The 19,144-nt window shown below is 36.5% G+C and overlaps 1 protein-coding gene across 4 annotated transcripts in view; it reads left to right on the forward strand.

The window, feature by feature from the left end:
• LOC101433248 (sperm-tail PG-rich repeat-containing protein 2) overlaps positions 1-19,144 on the forward strand; it is a 103,538-nt gene that overhangs the window by 26,041 nt on the left and 58,353 nt on the right. For all 4 annotated transcript variants that reach the window (XM_071215537.1, XM_071215535.1, XM_071215534.1 and 1 more), the window contains 3 exons: positions 2,450-2,562; positions 15,214-15,372; positions 18,939-19,103. In XM_071215537.1, the coding sequence (XP_071071638.1) occupies positions 2,450-2,562; positions 15,214-15,372; positions 18,939-19,103 (437 nt within the window). The remainder of the gene's footprint in view (positions 1-2,449; positions 2,563-15,213; positions 15,373-18,938; positions 19,104-19,144) is intronic.

The following is a 19,144-nucleotide window of genomic DNA, read 5'->3' on the forward strand; positions in this document are numbered from 1 at the left end:
AATCTCTGGAACATTCATCATGTCTTTGAGAAGTGTGTGTATTTGATCTAGATGAGCTGCAGAAAGAGTTCCAATAGGGGAACTTCTTCTTCAGAATGCTACACTTTATCTAGAAGAAAAGAGAGGCAGGAAATATTTAGTAAATTATGTAACAGTGTCACTTCCTGGTAAACAGATAGCTTTGTTAGAAATGGAAGGTAATGTCTCTAGCACTCAGCCTCTGGTATTGAGTCTGTTCTATAGAGCTAAAACAGATTTGCAGATCCAGTTCCTTGGAAAGAACTAAAAGGAGAGAAATACAAGTCTCAAGGATCATTCACACATAAAGAAAAATTGTTTTGTTCAGAATTTTTTTAAGATTTTATCTTTATAGAAAAATCCCAATGCAAACATCTTTGCCATTTTTGGAATTTACATCATCAATTTATTATGTTAGTCTGCATTTGTAGCTGTAACATTTCATGATGATTTTTTGAAGTTATGTTTATAAGTAATATATATTATACATAAGCTTGATTTCAGAATGGTAAGGGGAACATTACAAAGATTTTGTTATAAAAAGGGGACTGTGAGTTTGATAAACTTCAGAACCACTACTTAATGTGTATTTACCTGCTATCCCATTTGTTCCTATTGTGAGCATCCAATCTGGTCACTCTTGTAGTCTGTATTCTTCATTTTATATAATCTGTTGCTTGGTTTGTAGGTGTGTAAAAGTGTGTGCTTACATATTTGTATGCTGAGTGAAATCTGTCCCCATTGCTTATCCTGATTTGGAACATATCACTGTTGTCCTTGGTTCCTCAGCTCTGCCAGACCACTGTTGTTTTTCAGAATGAACCTTGCTTCCTTTTAAGAATTTCTCCTCTTCAAGTTTTTTACGTTGGGTTAGCCAACTTAAACCATCAGTCACTAAGTGAACACAGACAGTTTTAACACCATCCATGAAGCTTTTGCTAATAACCTTTGATGTGAATGTGAACTTCTTTTCTTTTTGAATTTTTCTAAACATTTGTCTTGCATTTTGGCACTTAAGATATTTTTCCTTGATTAAAATTAATTTGTTACTTTTCTTAATGATTCATTATGGTGTTTTATTTTTAAACGTAAACTTCTGTTTTGCTCACCTCTTTTATGTTGTAATAACAACATAACTAACAAAAGTACCATCTACCATATAGGAGGCCCAGGGTTCGATATCTAGGGCCTCCTGGTGAAGGCAAGCTGGCCCGTGTGGTGAGCTGGCCCACGTGAAGTGCTTCCCTGTGCAGGAGAGCTGTCCCATGCAGGAGTGCCACCCCACGCAGGGATGCCAGCCAGTGCAGAGAGCTGATGCAGGAAAATGACACAACAAAAAGAGACACAGAGGAGAGACAGTAAGAAATTTAGCAGACCAGGAGCTGAGGTGGCACAAGAGAATGATCACCTCTCTCCTACTCCGGAAGGTCCCAGGATCAGCTCTGGGAGCTGCCTAATGAGAATGTAAGCAGACACAGAAGAACACACAGTGAATGGACACAGAGAGCAGGCAATGGAGGAAGGGGAGAGAAAGAAATAAATATTTTAAAAAAATTCTTCAATTTCACAGTAATACTTGAAGGCCTCAAAAGAAACATATTATTTCTAGTTTTAAACAGAGTATTTTTTATTATTAGTCCAGAGTAGCTAGATTTTTATTATTCTAATAGTCACCATAAATTTCTATAGTAGCACACATTTTCCTTTTGTGTAAAAGATTCTCTCAAGTTTTGCATCCTCACTTTCTTTCTTTTATACTTGCTAAATATATTTGCTCTATTCCCTCCCAAGCCTTCTTTAGTATCTATGTTGTTTAAACCATACTCATTTCTCAAAATATTCTTGCATTTTCACCAGACTTTCAGCAGACTCTCCAAGTGTGTCCAGTATGATTGTTGCTCCAATGAAATCAGTATCTTGGATTTGTAAATCTTTGTTGAAGATCAGACAATCAAGAAATATTTACTGAATTCAAACCATGTGCAAACTCAAGAAGACATTTTTGGTTACCTGATGTCAATCCACTCTAAATTCTTTCCATCTAGACTGTCACTCTTTACAAATCATATATGATATTCCAAAATATAAAACGGTGCTCTTCTGGAATGAAAATAATTATTAGCAAAATATAACTGCCCTTTCATCCCAACCAGATGTGTTTGGAAGACAAAAATCGTAATTTTATTTTTATTATCCTCATGTATTTTTTCTGTTTAGGAAATCCAGTGCTGTAGGTGCTTATGTTTAATTTATTTTAATAATATTCTATCTTGCATCACGAATGTAGCACATTGTGTGGCTAGCCATTGGTTTTTAAAATACAGGCTAAATAATGGGGGTTATTAACTGATTTTATATATTTTGAGGAATTTTTCTCTGAAATCCTTGGAATCCTATCTTATCTGCCAATGATATGATTTTATTTTTATAGGTGGTTATGCACCATTCCTTTCTTTGGCTGCCAGAGGTGGTTTCTTTGGTGTTGCTTCTAATGCTGAGAAAGCTGTTCCAGGTCCAGGATACTATAATGTTTCAAAAGTACAGGTAAATTTATGATAGCTATTATAATTGTCTGAGTTAATAAAAATAATATTTTCTACCGCTAATAGACCAAAATATCATCTATAATATTTTATTTTCCTCTCATGTTGTCCTCTTCCTCTTCTCAATCTTATTTTATAATTTGAATAATAAAAAAATAAATTCGTTCACTGTTGATGCCTGATTGGGTGTTCTTCATTATTCCATATGTTCTATAAAACACAAAACATTGCTATATGCTGCATGGTCCTTGAGACGCTTTCTTTTTCTTTCTTAAATGTATTTATATTTTTAAAAGAAGTTTTAGATTCCATAAATGTTACATCAAAAATATAGGAGATTCCCGTATACCCCACCCCAAAACACACACTTTCACCCATTAACAACAGCTTGCGTTAGTGTGGTACATTTGTTACAATTGATGAGCACATATTGAAGCACTGCTGCTAACCATGGTCTATAATTTACATTATAGTTTACACTTTGCACTGCACAATTTTATAGGTATTTATAATGGCCGGTGTCCATCATTGCAGTGTCATGCAGGACAATTCCAGTGTCCCAAAAATGTCCCATGTTACACTGATTCTTCCCTGTCCCTCCCCTCAGAACCTGTGGTCACTCACTTTATGTCAGTATCTGATACAAGTTCTTCCATTGCTAGAATGCATAGTTGCATTCCCCTCTTAGTTTGTTCATTCCTCAATCTTGACAATTTTAGGATCATGATGCCCACTCTGTTGCTGATTGAGAAGGGAATTAGATCCCATGGGGCAGGTGAATGGAACTGTCTTGCTTACAGTTATGGATACTCTCTGTTTTTTGGTATGGGCATTGTCCATGATCATGCTTTTGTTAGTTGTCTTGGGCAAGACCAATGAACTGGAGAGTAGGAGTTGCACCTCTGCCGAGAATCAGGGCTCAACCAGCATATGAACAACCAGAAGATTTAAGTCTCTGGGACATATATTTAATGAGTATAGTGCTAATTATAGGTTCAAATAAAAAAGTTTGCAGAAGAGCCATGTGTAGGGAAATTATAAATGGGTCAAACTTTGTTACTTTGTGAAGATATATTCCCAAGTAAGTCCCACTGGAAGATTGCCGAATTCCTGAGCTTGTCTGCTCTGCCTATGGTGTCTAGATGTCTCTAGAGCCCTCAGGAGACCTGCTGTTTGAGGAACTGTTTACTATGACAGAAAATGAGGTCCTGCTGAGAGGTGCATAATGTAACCTCTGGAATGACCTCCCAACCCACTTTGAAATCTCTTAGCCATAAAAACTTATTAAATATTTAATAATTCCCCCTTTTGGTCAAGGTCTTTTTCCAAATGCATCTCTAGTTGGTGCTTGGTAATAATCCCTCTGCCAGGGAGACCGTTGAGACTCTTGAATGGGAGTAAAAGACCCTTGAATGAATTATGGCCCATGATAATTGTGTAAATGGTCTATATAGGAAGAAGAATGGCAACAGTATGAAGGAATTGGTTTGTTTGCCATATTCTTATGCTATGGCCATTATTATCTCATCTGTCTCCTGTTTCTTCTTGGTCCCAAGAGTCTGTAACCTTAACAGCTCATTCATATTTAGAAATAGTGAATATAATGACAATACCTTCATAATCCTGAATATCACCTTTTATCCTTTTCAAATACATTTTGTTTTCATACATAGTGGCTCTTATCTGACCCTGGAAGATCTTAACTCTCCTGTTGGAGGACCAGATGCAATCACTGATGCCCTTAATTTTCTATCAGTCTTACTGAATTAATGTTAGCAACCACTGTATCAGTTATCATTTTTTTTTGGCTCAAAGCAATATAATAGGTTTTTAAGATGGATATTAGGGCAACAATGAAAGATTTACAGGTAAGGTTCTTGGGTGGCTCACAGACATGAAGGACCAATTGAACAATCAGGACTTAAGAAAGGATAGGATCAAGAAAATTCCAGGTGTCTGCTAGCAAGAGTTTTGGGCCATTTCAACAGAGAATGCCCATGTGATTACTCAATTCTATAACTTCCTTTCATTTTTTATGTGTCTTCATTCAATATTAAAATTCCCAGTAGGGAGAATCTAATCAGCTTAATTTGGTTATGGACCCATATCTTTAATTTCTGAGAGTAGGGAATCTTGTGTTTGGCTCCTTCCAAACTACAAAGTACAGCAGAGGTTTAATTGCTCCAAGGGTGGGGAATATTACTGTTATGAATAGATGATTGAAGGGATGCTGGAAAGATAAAAATAGATTTCCATTACATGTTACCTATTTACTGTCCAATTCTCTTTCCCACACACTGTGCATGTATGAGTGTACACACACACAGAGTTTTCCACATATATATAATTTTAAAATGCTATTATTTTATATATTATTTGCAAATGTACATTCTCAGAAAGACCATAACTAATCTTATTCAGAGGTGATGTTATGGTGCTGCTGTAAAATGACTCCTGGATCTCTTGATTAAGGCCATTTCTTCTCTTATTCTTTCATATCCCTGTTTCATAATTCTGTAACATTAGATTAAATGGTAAATTAGAAATAAGTGGTAAGAGTTCAGGCTTTGGAGCCATAAAACTTAGGTTCAAAATCTGACTCTGCCACTTACTAGCTATGAGACTTAATTCCTCTTAGTCTTGATTCCTCACCCGTTAAGTAATAATAACTTTGTAGCATTGTTTTATGGATTAATATGTTAATAAGCATTTAGAATAATGCCTAAAATATCTGAGTATTGTTACCATTAAATAAGTTTCAGCTATTGTAGCAGTTTGATATTGTTTATGAATTCCAAAAATAGATATTGGATTGTGTTTGTAAACTCTCTGTTCCTCGGGGCATATTAGATTATATTGGATTCAGAGGTTTCACTTTACTTTATTAAATCAAGATTAGGGCTTTTATTTGACTACTTCATTAGGGAGTGCAGGGTTGAGTCCACACCCTCTTGGTGGCGATTAAACAGACTCTCACATGGAAATAAATACACAGAGAAGAAGAACACAGAAAAAGAGAGATAGCTCATTAGAAAAGGCAGTGGCCTGGGGAAGAGAGGTGGGCCTGATAGTCACAACTGACCTTGTGAAGAGAATAGAGCAGCTGAGCCTGGAAAGAAACAAGCCTCAGGGAGAGAGATGAGTCTTATGCCTACCTACAGCTGAGACAGGAAGAAGCTATGTCCACGGAACCTTAAGAGGAAAAAGGAAGGCTGAACCCTGCAGACATTGCCTACCATGTTGCCTCACCATGTGGCGGCAGAATTTGGTGAGGAAATAACTTTGAATTGGATTCTTTAGGGACTTGTAACTGTAAGCTTGCACCCCAAATAAATACCCTTTTTAAAAGCCAACAAATCCTGGGTTTTGGCACCAAAAACAAAAACAACAAAAAAAGCCAACAAATTTCTGGCACTTTGCATCAGCACCCCTTTTGGCTAAAACAACTATTATTAGTGTGCTATTATCATTTTACAATAATAGAAGAAAGGAAAGAGGGAAAATGAAAGAAAATGATGTAGGAAGCAAGGAAATGCAGGTGGGTACTTTAGGTCTTGTGCCCTCAAGTAGTCATGAGGATATAAGTGGCTTAAGATTTTTCCATTACTGTTTGTAATGTTGTCCATCTCTTTAACAAGGACTTTATCTGGTGGAGTTCTTAGCTTGGTGTGGTAAAAAAATCTTTATTTCTAAGTAGTCTGAGCCCTTGGTCATCTTGCTTCTCAGCCTTTGGATAGTTTCCTCTTAGCAGTTTCACTGGCAAGGATGCTCTGCAGTGTGTCCCTGGGTTCATCCAACTATATGCCTCTTGACTACCATTAGTCCTATTTCTCCTTCCTGGTCAGGGTTAATCATATCAGCCAGTATGCTAATCTCCTTGTTTTGCCTTTTGTTTCACAGTATAAATAATGTGGAATGGCCAGGTGGTAGTCTCAATTCCAATTCAGTAGAACATTTTTTATTCTCTTTTCTTGGGTCTTAAAACTTCCAGTATACTACAGTCTAGAGCTGTGAGGATAAAAAAGTAAAACATTTGATAGTGGGTCATTAGAATTAATCATTAGAAATGTTACCTTGGCTTCTACTCCAAGGTCCACAGATTAACATATTATGGGTTGATATGGGTTAATATTGTGTGATAAACATTTCTATATATTGGCTCTTGTTTCAAAGCCTTGATTCAGTCTTGCAAGACAGTACCTCATTATGGGAACAAGCAGTTGTAAGTGCTGTGATAGGAAAATCATGTGGGAGGGTTCACAGCTAAGCCTCAGAGGATTGATTAGGCAAGGCTTCCTTTAAGAATTGATATATGTGTTAAAATCTGCAATTAAATAAGAGGTGAATTAGGGGGTGATATACTGAGGGAGAGGAGTGTTTTAGGTGGCATGTGTGAAAACCTGAAGTTAGAGATTTTTGTACTTTGGGAGATAGGGAAGAGTATGGTTAGAAAATATACTTTGAGAGAAGGTATGATAAAATATCAAGATTAGAGAAGAAAAAAAGGGTAGGATGATATAAGGCTTTATAAGAAGTTTGAAGTTACTATGGGGAGAAATTGGAGGATTTTAAGCTGAGAATTATGTGATTTAGAAAGATCCTTCTGACTACAATATGAGGAATGAATTGAAGGGATGCAAGATTAGAGTGTAGTTCGTAAATTCTAGTAATCCACATGGGAGATATGATGTTCTCATTAGGTCATCGTAATGGAGATAGAAAGAAATGGTTAGGTTCTAGTGCTAATTAAGAGTTAACACAAGACGAAGAGATGCTATGGGCTTGCTAGCTATACCTATAGTTCTCTTATTATAACTAATAAGTAACTCCAGTATCCCGAGAAAAAAAGCAGTAAAATCCACAATATGTAGAATTTAGTAGGGAGAATTGTTAAATATGGAAAGTGTCAGAATGTTGGAATATTTTCATTAATACTGATTTTAGCTAATTCCACATACAAAATAATAGATGAAATTCAGATCATTTTACCCAAATTGAATACATTTCTTGGATTTTAACAATAAGGAGTTAGAAAAGGTGGTTTTGGTGTGTAAAAGAGGAACTGAGAAAACAATTCTTATATTTCCTGTTTTTCTTCTTATATAATAATAGGAGAAGATTGATTTTCTTGGTTTAAAAATGACATATGACTTGTTCAATTGCTGTTAAATTTTTTTTTTTTGTAGTTTTTGGGTAAATTCTAGGAGAACTTTTAGAAATTCAGGAGGTATGAACTTGTCAGACTATCTAAAAATTAAAATTCGTTTCATTTAAAATTGCTGAATGATATTCATTCTGTAAATAAAAGCAATTAGAGGGACTGTCTTATTGGGAATGAATATAAGTATATTTTATACTTTTCTTTTGGAAATATAGAGTTGAATGTTTCCTATCAGCAAGTACTTAGTAAATATTATTTAGAGACTTAAAATGAATTTTTATAAATTTAAAATTGAGTTGGTGTTGTAAGGACCTGCCTTCACTATAAAATACAGAATACTTGAAACTTTTATAAAAGTAGAATATCTGGGGATTGAACCTGTGCCTTAACTTGGTCTTCTGTATCGGTCTCTTCCTCTTAATGTTATTTTACTTTGATTTTTGTTGTCACTACCATTCCAAAGTTCAGGGATGGGGAGTGATATAATTTTGACCTTTACAGCTCTTGTCCAGATATGGGGCAAAATCTCTTTTCCTGTGTGTCCTTTAGTATATCTGAAGCCAGCTAAGTTTTTCAATAGGAAGTTTGCTTAGTAGAAGAGAAGAGAAAAAAATTAAGAAAATGCAAAATGCATAAGAAGAATCAAGTTTACAAAGTACAGGCTTGTGTTCCTTTTAAAGAAAATTAGCTTGTTAAGTCATAAATCATGTTCTGGTCACATCCTATTTCCTAGGATGACTCCCACTCCAACAGGCCAACAAATTTCATGTAACTTTTCTGGTTTTATTTTCTTCTAGTTTCTGACCTCTGCCCAGTAGGTACCATCTTGTTTCTTGTCACAAGAGAATGGTACTAGACATGTGGATCTCCTCCCTGGTTCTAGACAAAGAATTTCTTTCATAGTTTACATTCATCTATGCCTAGGTATAGCACTTCAAATTAGATTTGTTTTTCACCTGAGATATTTACCTCACCATAGCTGACTAAGGAGATATCATTTATTATGCAAGGAATGCCCTCATCCTTCAGATAAGAGTCTGCCTCCTAAAATGTTGGGGGTTGCTCACAGTATAATAATTCACCAAATAACCACAATACTTAGATAAATTCAGTACTCAAAAAATAATAGGACAATTTTCTCACAAGTTTTCATATAAAATGTGTAATTACTTGGTAATTGTTTTAGTTTCCCATGCTGCTTGAGGAAATAACATGCAATGGTTCAGTATAAGCAATGGGAATTATTAGTTTATGGTTTTAAGGCTAGAAAAAAGTCAAAGTCCAAATCAAGGCATCATCAAGGTGATGCTTTATCCTAAAGGCTGTGGTGTTTTGCTACCGGTGATCATTTATCCATGTCACATGGTGAGGCACATGGCCAGTTCCCCTGGTCTCTCCCTTCTGTTTTGGATTCGTTGATGTTCAACTCCTTACTTCCTATGGCTTTCTCTGTTTGTCTGAATTTCATTCTGCTTATAAAGGACTCCAGTAATAAGATTAAGACCCATCCTGATTGAGGTAGGCCACACCTTAACTGAAGTAACCCTATAAAAAGTCCTACATACAATGGGTTCACACCCAAAGGAATGGATTAAGTTTAATAACATGTTTTTCTGGGGTACATACAGCTCCAAACCACCACAGTAATTTAATTTTCTTCATCACTTACTTGACACATGGCAGTTCCTTTTGTTACTTTTTATAAAATCAGTAGAATTGGCAATTATGAAATATGAGTAGTTTGAAAACATAATCCTGGTTTGTTTGTATCATTGTTAAAGAAATTAGATTACATTGATTTTTCTATCATCTATTGCAGTATTCAGTATAAATTGAAATTTCACTTTCAGAATATGATCATACAGACTACAGTAATGTTTTTCAAAATCAGATTATGAAAAAGTCTTCTCTTTTCACAGGATTTTACATATTGTCTATGTTGTAATTTTATTGTTTTTGCAAAACAATTGATTAAAGCTCATTATAGAGCTAAACTCCTTAAACAGGCATTCTGATTTTGTTAAGTAGTAATCAAGTAGTGAATTGGCTATCTAAGAATTTAATCTGATTTATTTTCTTTAAGAAGACCTCCTTTGTGTATTATTATTATTATTTTTTTGGAAGTACCTGGGGCCAGAGTTGAACCAGGGACCTTGTCTGTGGGAAGCCAGTGCTCAATCACTGAGCTTCCTTGAGTTGGTTTTTGCATTTGTTTAACTTGTTTTTTGTTTGTGCTTTTTCAGGAGGCATGGGGAACTGAACCTAGGACCTCCCATGTGGGAGGCTGGCACTCAACCGCTTGAGCCACACACACTCCCCAGTGTATTTATTTTTAAAATTTTTTTGTCCTTTTATTTTAAAGATACATAGGTCACAAAAAATGTTACATCAAAATAAAAGAGGTTCCCCTGTACCCTTCTCCACCCCCACTGCTCCCACACCAATAACCTCTTTCATCATTGTGGCACATTATTTGCATAGCGTGAATACATTTTGGAGCACTGCTACACCACATGGATTATAGTTTACATTATAGTTTGCACTCTCCCCCAGTCCATTCAACGGGTTATGGCAGGATATATAATGTCCTGCATCTGTCCCTGCAATATCATTCAGGATAACTCCAAATCCCCAAAGTGCCCCCACATCACACCTCTTTTTCCCTCTCCTTGCCCTCAGTAACTCCTGTGGCCACTGTCTCCACATCAATAATACAATTTTTTTCTATTAGTCACAATAGTTCTGTAGTAGAATACCAGTAAGTCCACTTTAATCCATATTTTATTCCTCTATCCTGTGGACCCTGGGATGGTGACTAAATCAAGAGGGACTTAGATTACACATGGCTGATGGATGTGATTCTCCTGCTTGCAGTTGTAAACACTCTTGGTTCTCTGGTATGGTGGTTGACCATCTTCACCTTCCTGTTAGCTGACCTGGGTAAGTCCAACAAACTGGAGAGTACAGGGCCCAGCTGGCACACAGCCAGTCCAGAGATTCAAATCTCCTGAGTATACACCAACCCCAGAGCCAACCACAGGTTGAGTAAAAGTGACAGAAGAGGCATGAGTGACCCCTCTGATGACCTATCGACTCATAGCCATGTCTCTTAGCCATGTAAACTCATTTGTCTCTACTAGTTCCCCCTTTTATTCAAGGTCTTTTTCTAGTTGCATCACCAGTTGGTGATTGGTAGTAATCCCTTGGCACCAGGTAGGCTCATCCTTGGGAGTCACACTGCGGGGGAAGGTAATGCATTTACATGCTGAGTTTGGCTTAGAGAGTGGCCGCATTTGAGCAATATGGAGGCTCTCAGGAGGTAACTCTTAGGCACCCTACAGCTGTAGACCTAGTTGAAGTTTCAAGCACACAGGTTCATAAGCATAGTCAGCAGTATCAAGGGCCCATCATTGGGCCATCTTTCTTCACTGGTCTTTGCCCTTGCACTTGGGGGATTGCTGCTATTCCATTGAGGAATGTGACAGAGCTCACCTGGCTAGGAACTCAGCACTCCTTCCTCAGTTGATGTGTGTAACTCTACCTACTCTGACAATACCCAATGAATATCCGAACATTTTTATATACCCTCTATACCGCCCTGGAGAACTCCCAACCATGTATCCCCCATCAATGACACCCCCACACTGGTGCTCTTCCCCTGCCATAGTTGAACCCCTCTGTGATCCCAAACTTCTTCAAAATGAAGCCTAATATATTGCCAAATTCAGTTAGTAGGAAAATGAAATAGTAACGGTAAATTTAAAGATTAGAAATAGAATACACAATAATTTAGAAAAACTAAAATAAGGGAAAAAATTTGGGGTATTAAAAATGAAAAATATAAAACTTTGTTTTTGATGTTTTGCCTTTCATTACTAAAATAAGTGTTACCTTGTGTGTACAGTGGCAAGGCAGTCTCTTCCTTCCTCAGTGTCTGCATCCTTTTTTAATTTTTTAAAATTTTATCTTCAAAAAAGTTTTAGATCATAGTAAAGTCACATATTCAATATAGGGAACTCCCATATATTAAACATCAAACCCATTTCCTGCTTTCCCAGCAATGATATTTTTATGTGTGGATGTTATATTGGCTACAACTGATATATAGATATTGAAACATAGCTACTAATCATGGTTCCATTTTGGTTTATAATTATGGTTTATATTTAAGACTGTACAGTTTTCTAAACTTTCAATTACATTATGGTTTATATTTTAGACTCTACACTTTTATAAATTTTTGGTGAAATTTAACATGGCCTGTATCCATCATTGCACGATCTTGTGGAACACTTCCTTTGTCCCCCAGTTACCCCCTCTTCCATCTGTTCTATTCCTCTCCCCCCCTCCCCTTGGCACCCACAGTGACAACCAAGCTTCACTGCTTGAAGGACCAGATTCATAGATCCTTGTAACAATGCTGAGGGCTTGACACACTGGACTGTCCTCCCCAATTGGGAGCCACCAGTGCTCTCAAGAGACACCCTTCCCTCTGTTTGAGAACATCTGGCCTCCGCAGGATGGGGGTACAACACCTTCCCGCTCATTGTATGGGCCTCTACCCTATGATATAACACGCTGTGACAAGATGATCACTCACACACTGCCTAGAAGCCTGCCCCAGGTGCACCCTGTACCAGATGCCTCCATCAAACACCTTAAGTAATGCTTCCTTATTATATTTTCTAAAGAGCTATCTCAACTTTATAGTTTCAACCACATACCTGATAATCTTCCATGTTCACCATTTCCCCCCAAAACCTCCCCCCAATTCCATGGACCATCTGATCCAAAGCTCCCAACCCTAGACCCCTCAAGCCTGCAAAGACATACCCAATAGAATCCCTATGCCCCCGTCTTATCCTTTCACTGCACAACTACTTACCTTCACTTTATCATAGATTTCATCTTTGTAGGCTCAGCTCACAATCTTCCTCTCCCCCACAATTTCCTATAAACCTATCATCCAGTCTCGACCTCTCCTAGACAACTTGATTTGCTTAGTTCATATTAGAGAGGACATGTAGTATTAGTCCTTCAATGCCTGGCTTGCTTCAGTCAACATAAGGTCCTCAAGATTCATCCATGTTATCCCACGTGTTGGTGCTGTATTCCTTCTTACAGCTGAGTTTCCATTGTATGTATATACCACATTTTGTTTATCCATTCATCTGTTGATGGACATTTGGGTTGATTCCAACTTCTGGCAATAGTGAATAATGCTGCTGTGAACATTGGTGTACTTATATCAGTTTGTGTCCTTGTTTTCAGTTCTTCTGGGTATATACCCAGCAGTGGAATTGCTGGATCATATGGCAAATCTGTTGCTAGTTTTTTGAGGAACCGCCAAACTGTCCTCCAGAATGGCTGGATCCTTCTGGATTCCCACCAACAGTGAATGAGGGTTCCCATTCCTCCACATCCTCTCCAACACTTGTAGTCTTTTGTTTTTTTAATAGTCACCAGTCAAATGGGCATAAGATGAGTGTGCATTTCTTAAAAGCTGAAAAAAGCTAAATAAAATGCAACCTAGAGATAGGCTGTTAATAGTGATTATGAACAACTTTTGTGTGCACACAATGTGAAAAGAGCTCTCAATGACTTTTAAAAAATATCTCAGCAATCAAATGTCAATCACAGTTACCATGCTTTATCTTTGAAATGATTGTGCTATGATTGTTTATTGAAAGTAATATGATGGAATTTTACCTGAATTAACTATTAGGCAATTGATAACTTTCTGATTCTGGAGAATCTAGAAGTGTGACAAGGAGAGATTCCTCCCAGTGCCTTCTCTGAAATAAATCATGTTTAAAAATGGATATGAACATAAAATTGAGCCATTGCCAATAAGCCTACTTAAATATGCCTGGAAATGACCAAGATGTTATTTAGGAAAAAATAATCTTAAGCAAGCTTGGAAAGTTTGCTTTCCACCTGCAATATGAGTGCCAGCATTTTTTTTTTTTTTTTCTCATTTGAGAGGTACAGATTCTCCAGGGACCTGTAAAAATGTTCTCTTTATTCTTGCTCTATAGTTTTGGGAATTCCTTTGTCTCTGTTTCCTGTCTTTTTATATATATATAATAAACTTTATAGTTTATTTATAAAATTGCATAAAATTACTTGGAAATTATAGGGGATTCTCATATACTTCTCTACCTCCCCCTCCCACATTTTCCCCTATTAATAACATCTTACATCATTGTGGTACATTTGTTATACCTAATGAACAACTATTGAAGAATTCCTACTAATCATAGCCTATAGTTTACATTATGTTTTATATTTTTCACTGTACAATGTTACAGGATTTGACAAAATGTATAATGACTTGTAGTAGCCGTCATTGCAATATCATGCAAAGGAATTCCAATGCCCTGAAAATACCCCATTTCACCTATTCTTTCCTCCCTGTCCTCAGAGAACCTCTTGTAACCACTATCTTTATATTAATGTTACAAGGTCTCCCATTACAGCAAAATAAGTATACTTTGGTCTATGGTTGTGTTCCCCCTTATGTTTGTTCATTCCTCAATCTTGAAGATTTGGGAATGGTGATGCCCACTCTGCTTCAGATGGAGAAGGGAGCTAATTCTTATGAGGCAGATGGAAGGAACAGTTCTGCTTTCAGTTGTAATATTCTTTGTTATTTTTGGATGGGAAGATTCAGGGCTCAACTGGCATATGAACAGACTGAAGATTTAAGTCTCTGGGACATATATTTAATGAGTATAGTGCAAATTGTAGGTTCTAATAAAAGGGGTAGATGAGTCATGCAGGGAAATTATAAATGAGTCTAACTCTGTTACATTGGGGAAATAGATTATCATATATTCCAAGGTAAGGCCTACTGATGGGGTGCTGATTTCATGGGGTTGTGTGCCTTGCCTATAGTGTCCAGATGTCCCTATAGCCCTCAGGAGCACCCCTGTTGTAGTTTTGTTAACTGTGGCAGTTAGTGAAATCCTCCTGAGTTGTGCATAAGTGTAACATCTGAAAAACTTTCCTTGCTCACTTTGAAATCTCTTAGCTATAAAAACTCTTTTCTGTTTAATGTTTTGTATTTAATGTTTCCCGTTTTGGCTAAGGTCTTTTTCCAAATGCATCGTTGGTTGGTACTTGGTATTAATCCCTCCGTACCAGGGAAGCTCATTCCTGGAAGTCATGTCCCATGTTGGGGAAAAGGTAGTGAGTTTATTTGCTTAGTTTGGCTTAAAGAGAGGCCAGCTCTGAAAACGGAGTTTTTGCATTCTGTAAGAATTCTCTAAGTACAATAAATTTCAGTTGAATTCCAAGTTAAAACTGTCTGCTATTATGGTAATCCTTTCTCATTCTCTTTTACTAGAACAATATCTTCAGCCAAGAGCCTTAACTATCTAAGGTTGGGTTTTAAAGCTTTTTTTAAATATTAATATTTAATATTTGTGAACTTGGTATTAATATAAAATACTTCTCATTATTTCATAAGTTTTTTCTCCTTCACTTTAGCATAATATTAAAGGAGGCCATAGTCTACAATACCGGGAGGAACGTTTTAAGAAGTTTGTTTCAGATAGTCCAGGACCTGCAAGCTATGATCAGTCTTATCATGGGACACTAGAGATCATGAACAGAAAAATACTAGAGGCTAAACAGCATCTTCAATCGGTAAATTGCTATTTTAACTTATGCTTCTAAAGACATTTTTTTTAGTTAGAAGAAAATAGAAAATGTTTAGTATTTTATGAACTAAGTACATTTAAAAAGCTTTAATCTAAAAATTAAGAGATTTATTACTTTGTGTTATAGGTAATTTATAATTAAATGAATGCTCAATAATATTTTTTAAACTTTAATTTTGCATTGTTAGCATCTGACTTCTGTTTTGCTCTTGATGAAGCTATAATCACTTCCAGTGTCTATGGTGAACAGTAAGTGAGACTTAAAAACTACCAGATTTGGTTACCTATACCTAAAGGAACTAGAAACTCTGTGCTAAGTATTGGTCATAATACAGTAAAATTTAAAACATGATTCCCAAATTTTAAAAAGCTTAAGATTCAGATGACTGAGATATATAGATAGCTACTAATGCTAGAAAAATGTGACAGGTTTTAAATGAATGATCATGTAATTAAATGCCATAGAAATTTACAGGAGGAACACCGTATTATGGGGAAGTATAGCTTGCATAGGATTTATGCTGGAGGTTGTTTTTTAGGTGTGCCTTAAAGAATAAGATGAGAATTTGCATTCCAGGCATGGAGTTACATTAGTGGAGATACTGAAGTGTGATTTTATGGAGGGCAGTGAAAAAATTATTTTGATAGGAGAGAAGAATTTGTTTAGTAGACTAATAGGGGATACGTTTGGAAAGGTAGGTTGGTGCTGTATAGTGAATGGTTTTTGTAGTAAAAGTTTGTTTTTAAATAATCTAGCAGATTTTGGTAATGGTTTATTTAGAGTGGTTCCCTTCTTCTTTTGTCATATTCCTTTACCATAGCTCATATTAATGAAATTTTAATCAGTTCTCTCTTTGTTTAGGGAGATATATTTAAGCACTAAGTACTCAGTTGGATGACAGGGAAATGAAAATAAGGATGTGTATATACCTAAATTTCTCTAATAAAAATTATGAAGTAGAAAAGATTTATAAATCTATTTAAATATCAGATATTTTATATGTTTGAATTTATGCTTATCAAACATTTATTGAGTGACTAAATGTGCTGGGCATAATCCTAGGTACTGGTAATACCTGGTAGAAGACAAATCGCTGCATCTTGGGATCTGTAATTTTTAACAGGGAAGGAATGAATGAAATTCAGTCCAATAAGGACAATTAAATGAAATCATGGGGAAGTGGATGTGGCTCATGTGATAGGGCCTCTGCCCACCATTTGGGAGGACCTGGGTTTGATCTCTGGGGGCTCCTGGTGAAAAAGAAGGGAAAGCTTGCCTGCAGAGCGAACCAGTGCCTGCGCAGTAAGCCAGAGCCTGTGTGGTGAGCCATGTACCCATGTCGCGAGCTGAGTGCTCATGCAGTGAGCTGAGTGCCCACGCGAGGGCCTGCTTGTTGAGCTGAGAGCCCACGTGGTGAGCCAGTGCCCACAAGGGAAGCCACTGCCCACGTGACAAGCCGAGTGCCTGTGCAGCAAGCCAAGTGCCCGCGCTGTGAGCCAGTTCCTGCACAGGTGAGTCATGCAGCAAGGTGATGATGTAACAAAAGAGAGACAAAGGGGAGAGTCAAGGTGAAGCACAGCAGAATCCAGGAACTGAGATGGCACAATTGACATGGAACCGCTCTTCACAGCAGAGGTGCCCAGAATTGAATCCCGGTGAATCCTAGAGGAGAAAGACAAGAAGAGAAGACAAAAAGAAATAGATACAGAAGATCACGCAGCAAATGGACACAGACAGCAAAAACAGGAGGGTGGGGTGGAGGGAGGGGGAGGGGGGGAGAAAGAAAAATGAAATTATGGATCCATAATAAAATGTTCACTAGCAGGCTAGAGAGTCATGTATTCCACCTGGAAAGAACAGGGAATATTACTGTTGGAGATTTGGACCTGAAGGGTATCGGGAATGAAAGAAAGAAAAGGGAGAAGGAAACAAAGAGAAAGAACAAGCGAGCTGGGATCGGGGGTCTGTGAGTAGAGACTCCTCCGACAACTTTATTTTTTACATGTGGCATTATATATACTCAAGCTATGGAGATAACAAGCAGCGTAACTACACATTAACAATACTTGTAAATTAAAGAATTTATCTCAGAGTACGAAGATTTAGTGTTCCTTTCAAACTGCAAAGTGTGTTTGCTCCTATTTTTTCCTGCCCCAACAGCTTTGTCCTGTTGACCCAAAAGGCTTAATTGCTGCATTCCTATGTTAAAAGCGTAGCCATGGAAACAGCATGTCTCTCTTTGTGAGACCACTATGCCTCAGTTTCCAACATTACAATTGAATTCGATCTTGCAGGATTCACCAGTAGTCAAAAAAGATGGGAAAAGATATTCTAGACAGAAAATCACAAGTGTAAGGGCATGGTGTGTTCAGGGAAGAACATTAATATGCTGTTCATGGTCTCAGAGGAAGTAGTAGAAATAGAGACTGGAGAGGGAAATAGGGACTATATTTTAGGAAGTCTTGATACCATGCAAATAAGTTTTTGAGAGTGTTAAATGGTGGGGAGGGAAGTCATTCAATACCTTCCTGTTTTAATTTGCTAATTAAAATCATAAATATCATTGGAATTACTTAATCATTGTCTCTAATTATAAAAAAATAAAATTCTTTAAGTGATAGTATGTTTATTATATAATTTTATATGGGCATGTGTGCTGTGTGCACCCAACTATAGCATTTATTTATTTACAGAAACCATAAGGGATGGATATGTTCTTAATATGTTAATTTTTTTAGATAACTAAACCTTTAAGTGTAAATACTTTTATTTGATATGTTTTATATTAGCATTTCTAATGTTACTCTTTCCTGCTTTTATTTAAATTATAAAATAATTTGCACCAAAGGGAATTTTTGATAAAAGAATTATCACCCCAAAATTCTTGCTTTAACATTAATATTCTGTTAATTTTTGCAGAACTTCTTTCAGTATTAAGTCATATATATGACTTTATATATTTACCTATAATTTCACATATTACATAGCTATAGTCATACATTCAATTTTGTATTTTGCTATTTCCATTTAGCATTATATCATAGACATTTTCCTTGCTACATAGTCTGCATAACTAGGATTTTTATATAGGGCATCAGTAATCTGAGACAAGTGAGAATCTGGGAAGAAATGAAGCCAGGAAATTTTACTGAAAAAGATTTGTTTTTGCATGACAGATATAGATATGTTGCATGATAATATAGCACAAACTGAACTTTTTTTTTTGTTGATATGACTATAGGAGTGCCTGCTTTTAGAATCAGTAGTATTTGTTTTATTAAGCAAGATAAGTAACAACCAAGTGAGAGACTTCTTTCCTCTTATTGTGGCTTTAATAGTAACGGTGGACATTCTTTTGGTTTATATGATGAATTGGGATTTGAATTCTGTCCTTGAAGTTAGTTTTTCAGAGCAAACATTTTTTTTACTTATTTCATGAAACTCTTTAAGTCAATATTTAATAGGTGCCTTTTAGTAAATTTCAATATTTGGTTCTTTATTCCCTCTTCTTCTTGCCTTTAAGCAAAAAATATAAAATGTTTTCTTTACAGACAATTTCAAGAGCACCTACAGTTTCCAGAAGTGTTGATGTTCCTTCAGTTCCTTCTTTTGGATGGTCATATGGTTACCATATTAATGATGATGGCACTATTATAAAACATTTTCCTCCTGCTAGTGACAGCACACTAGGTCCAGCATATTACAAACCTCAATATGTAAGTATAATGCATTTCATATCGGCAGTTGGAGGACTGTT

Source organism: Dasypus novemcinctus, chromosome 1 (assembly GCF_030445035.2).
Source record: "Dasypus novemcinctus isolate mDasNov1 chromosome 1, mDasNov1.1.hap2, whole genome shotgun sequence".
In the NCBI taxonomy this organism is placed as follows: Eukaryota; Metazoa; Chordata; class Mammalia; order Cingulata; family Dasypodidae; genus Dasypus; species Dasypus novemcinctus.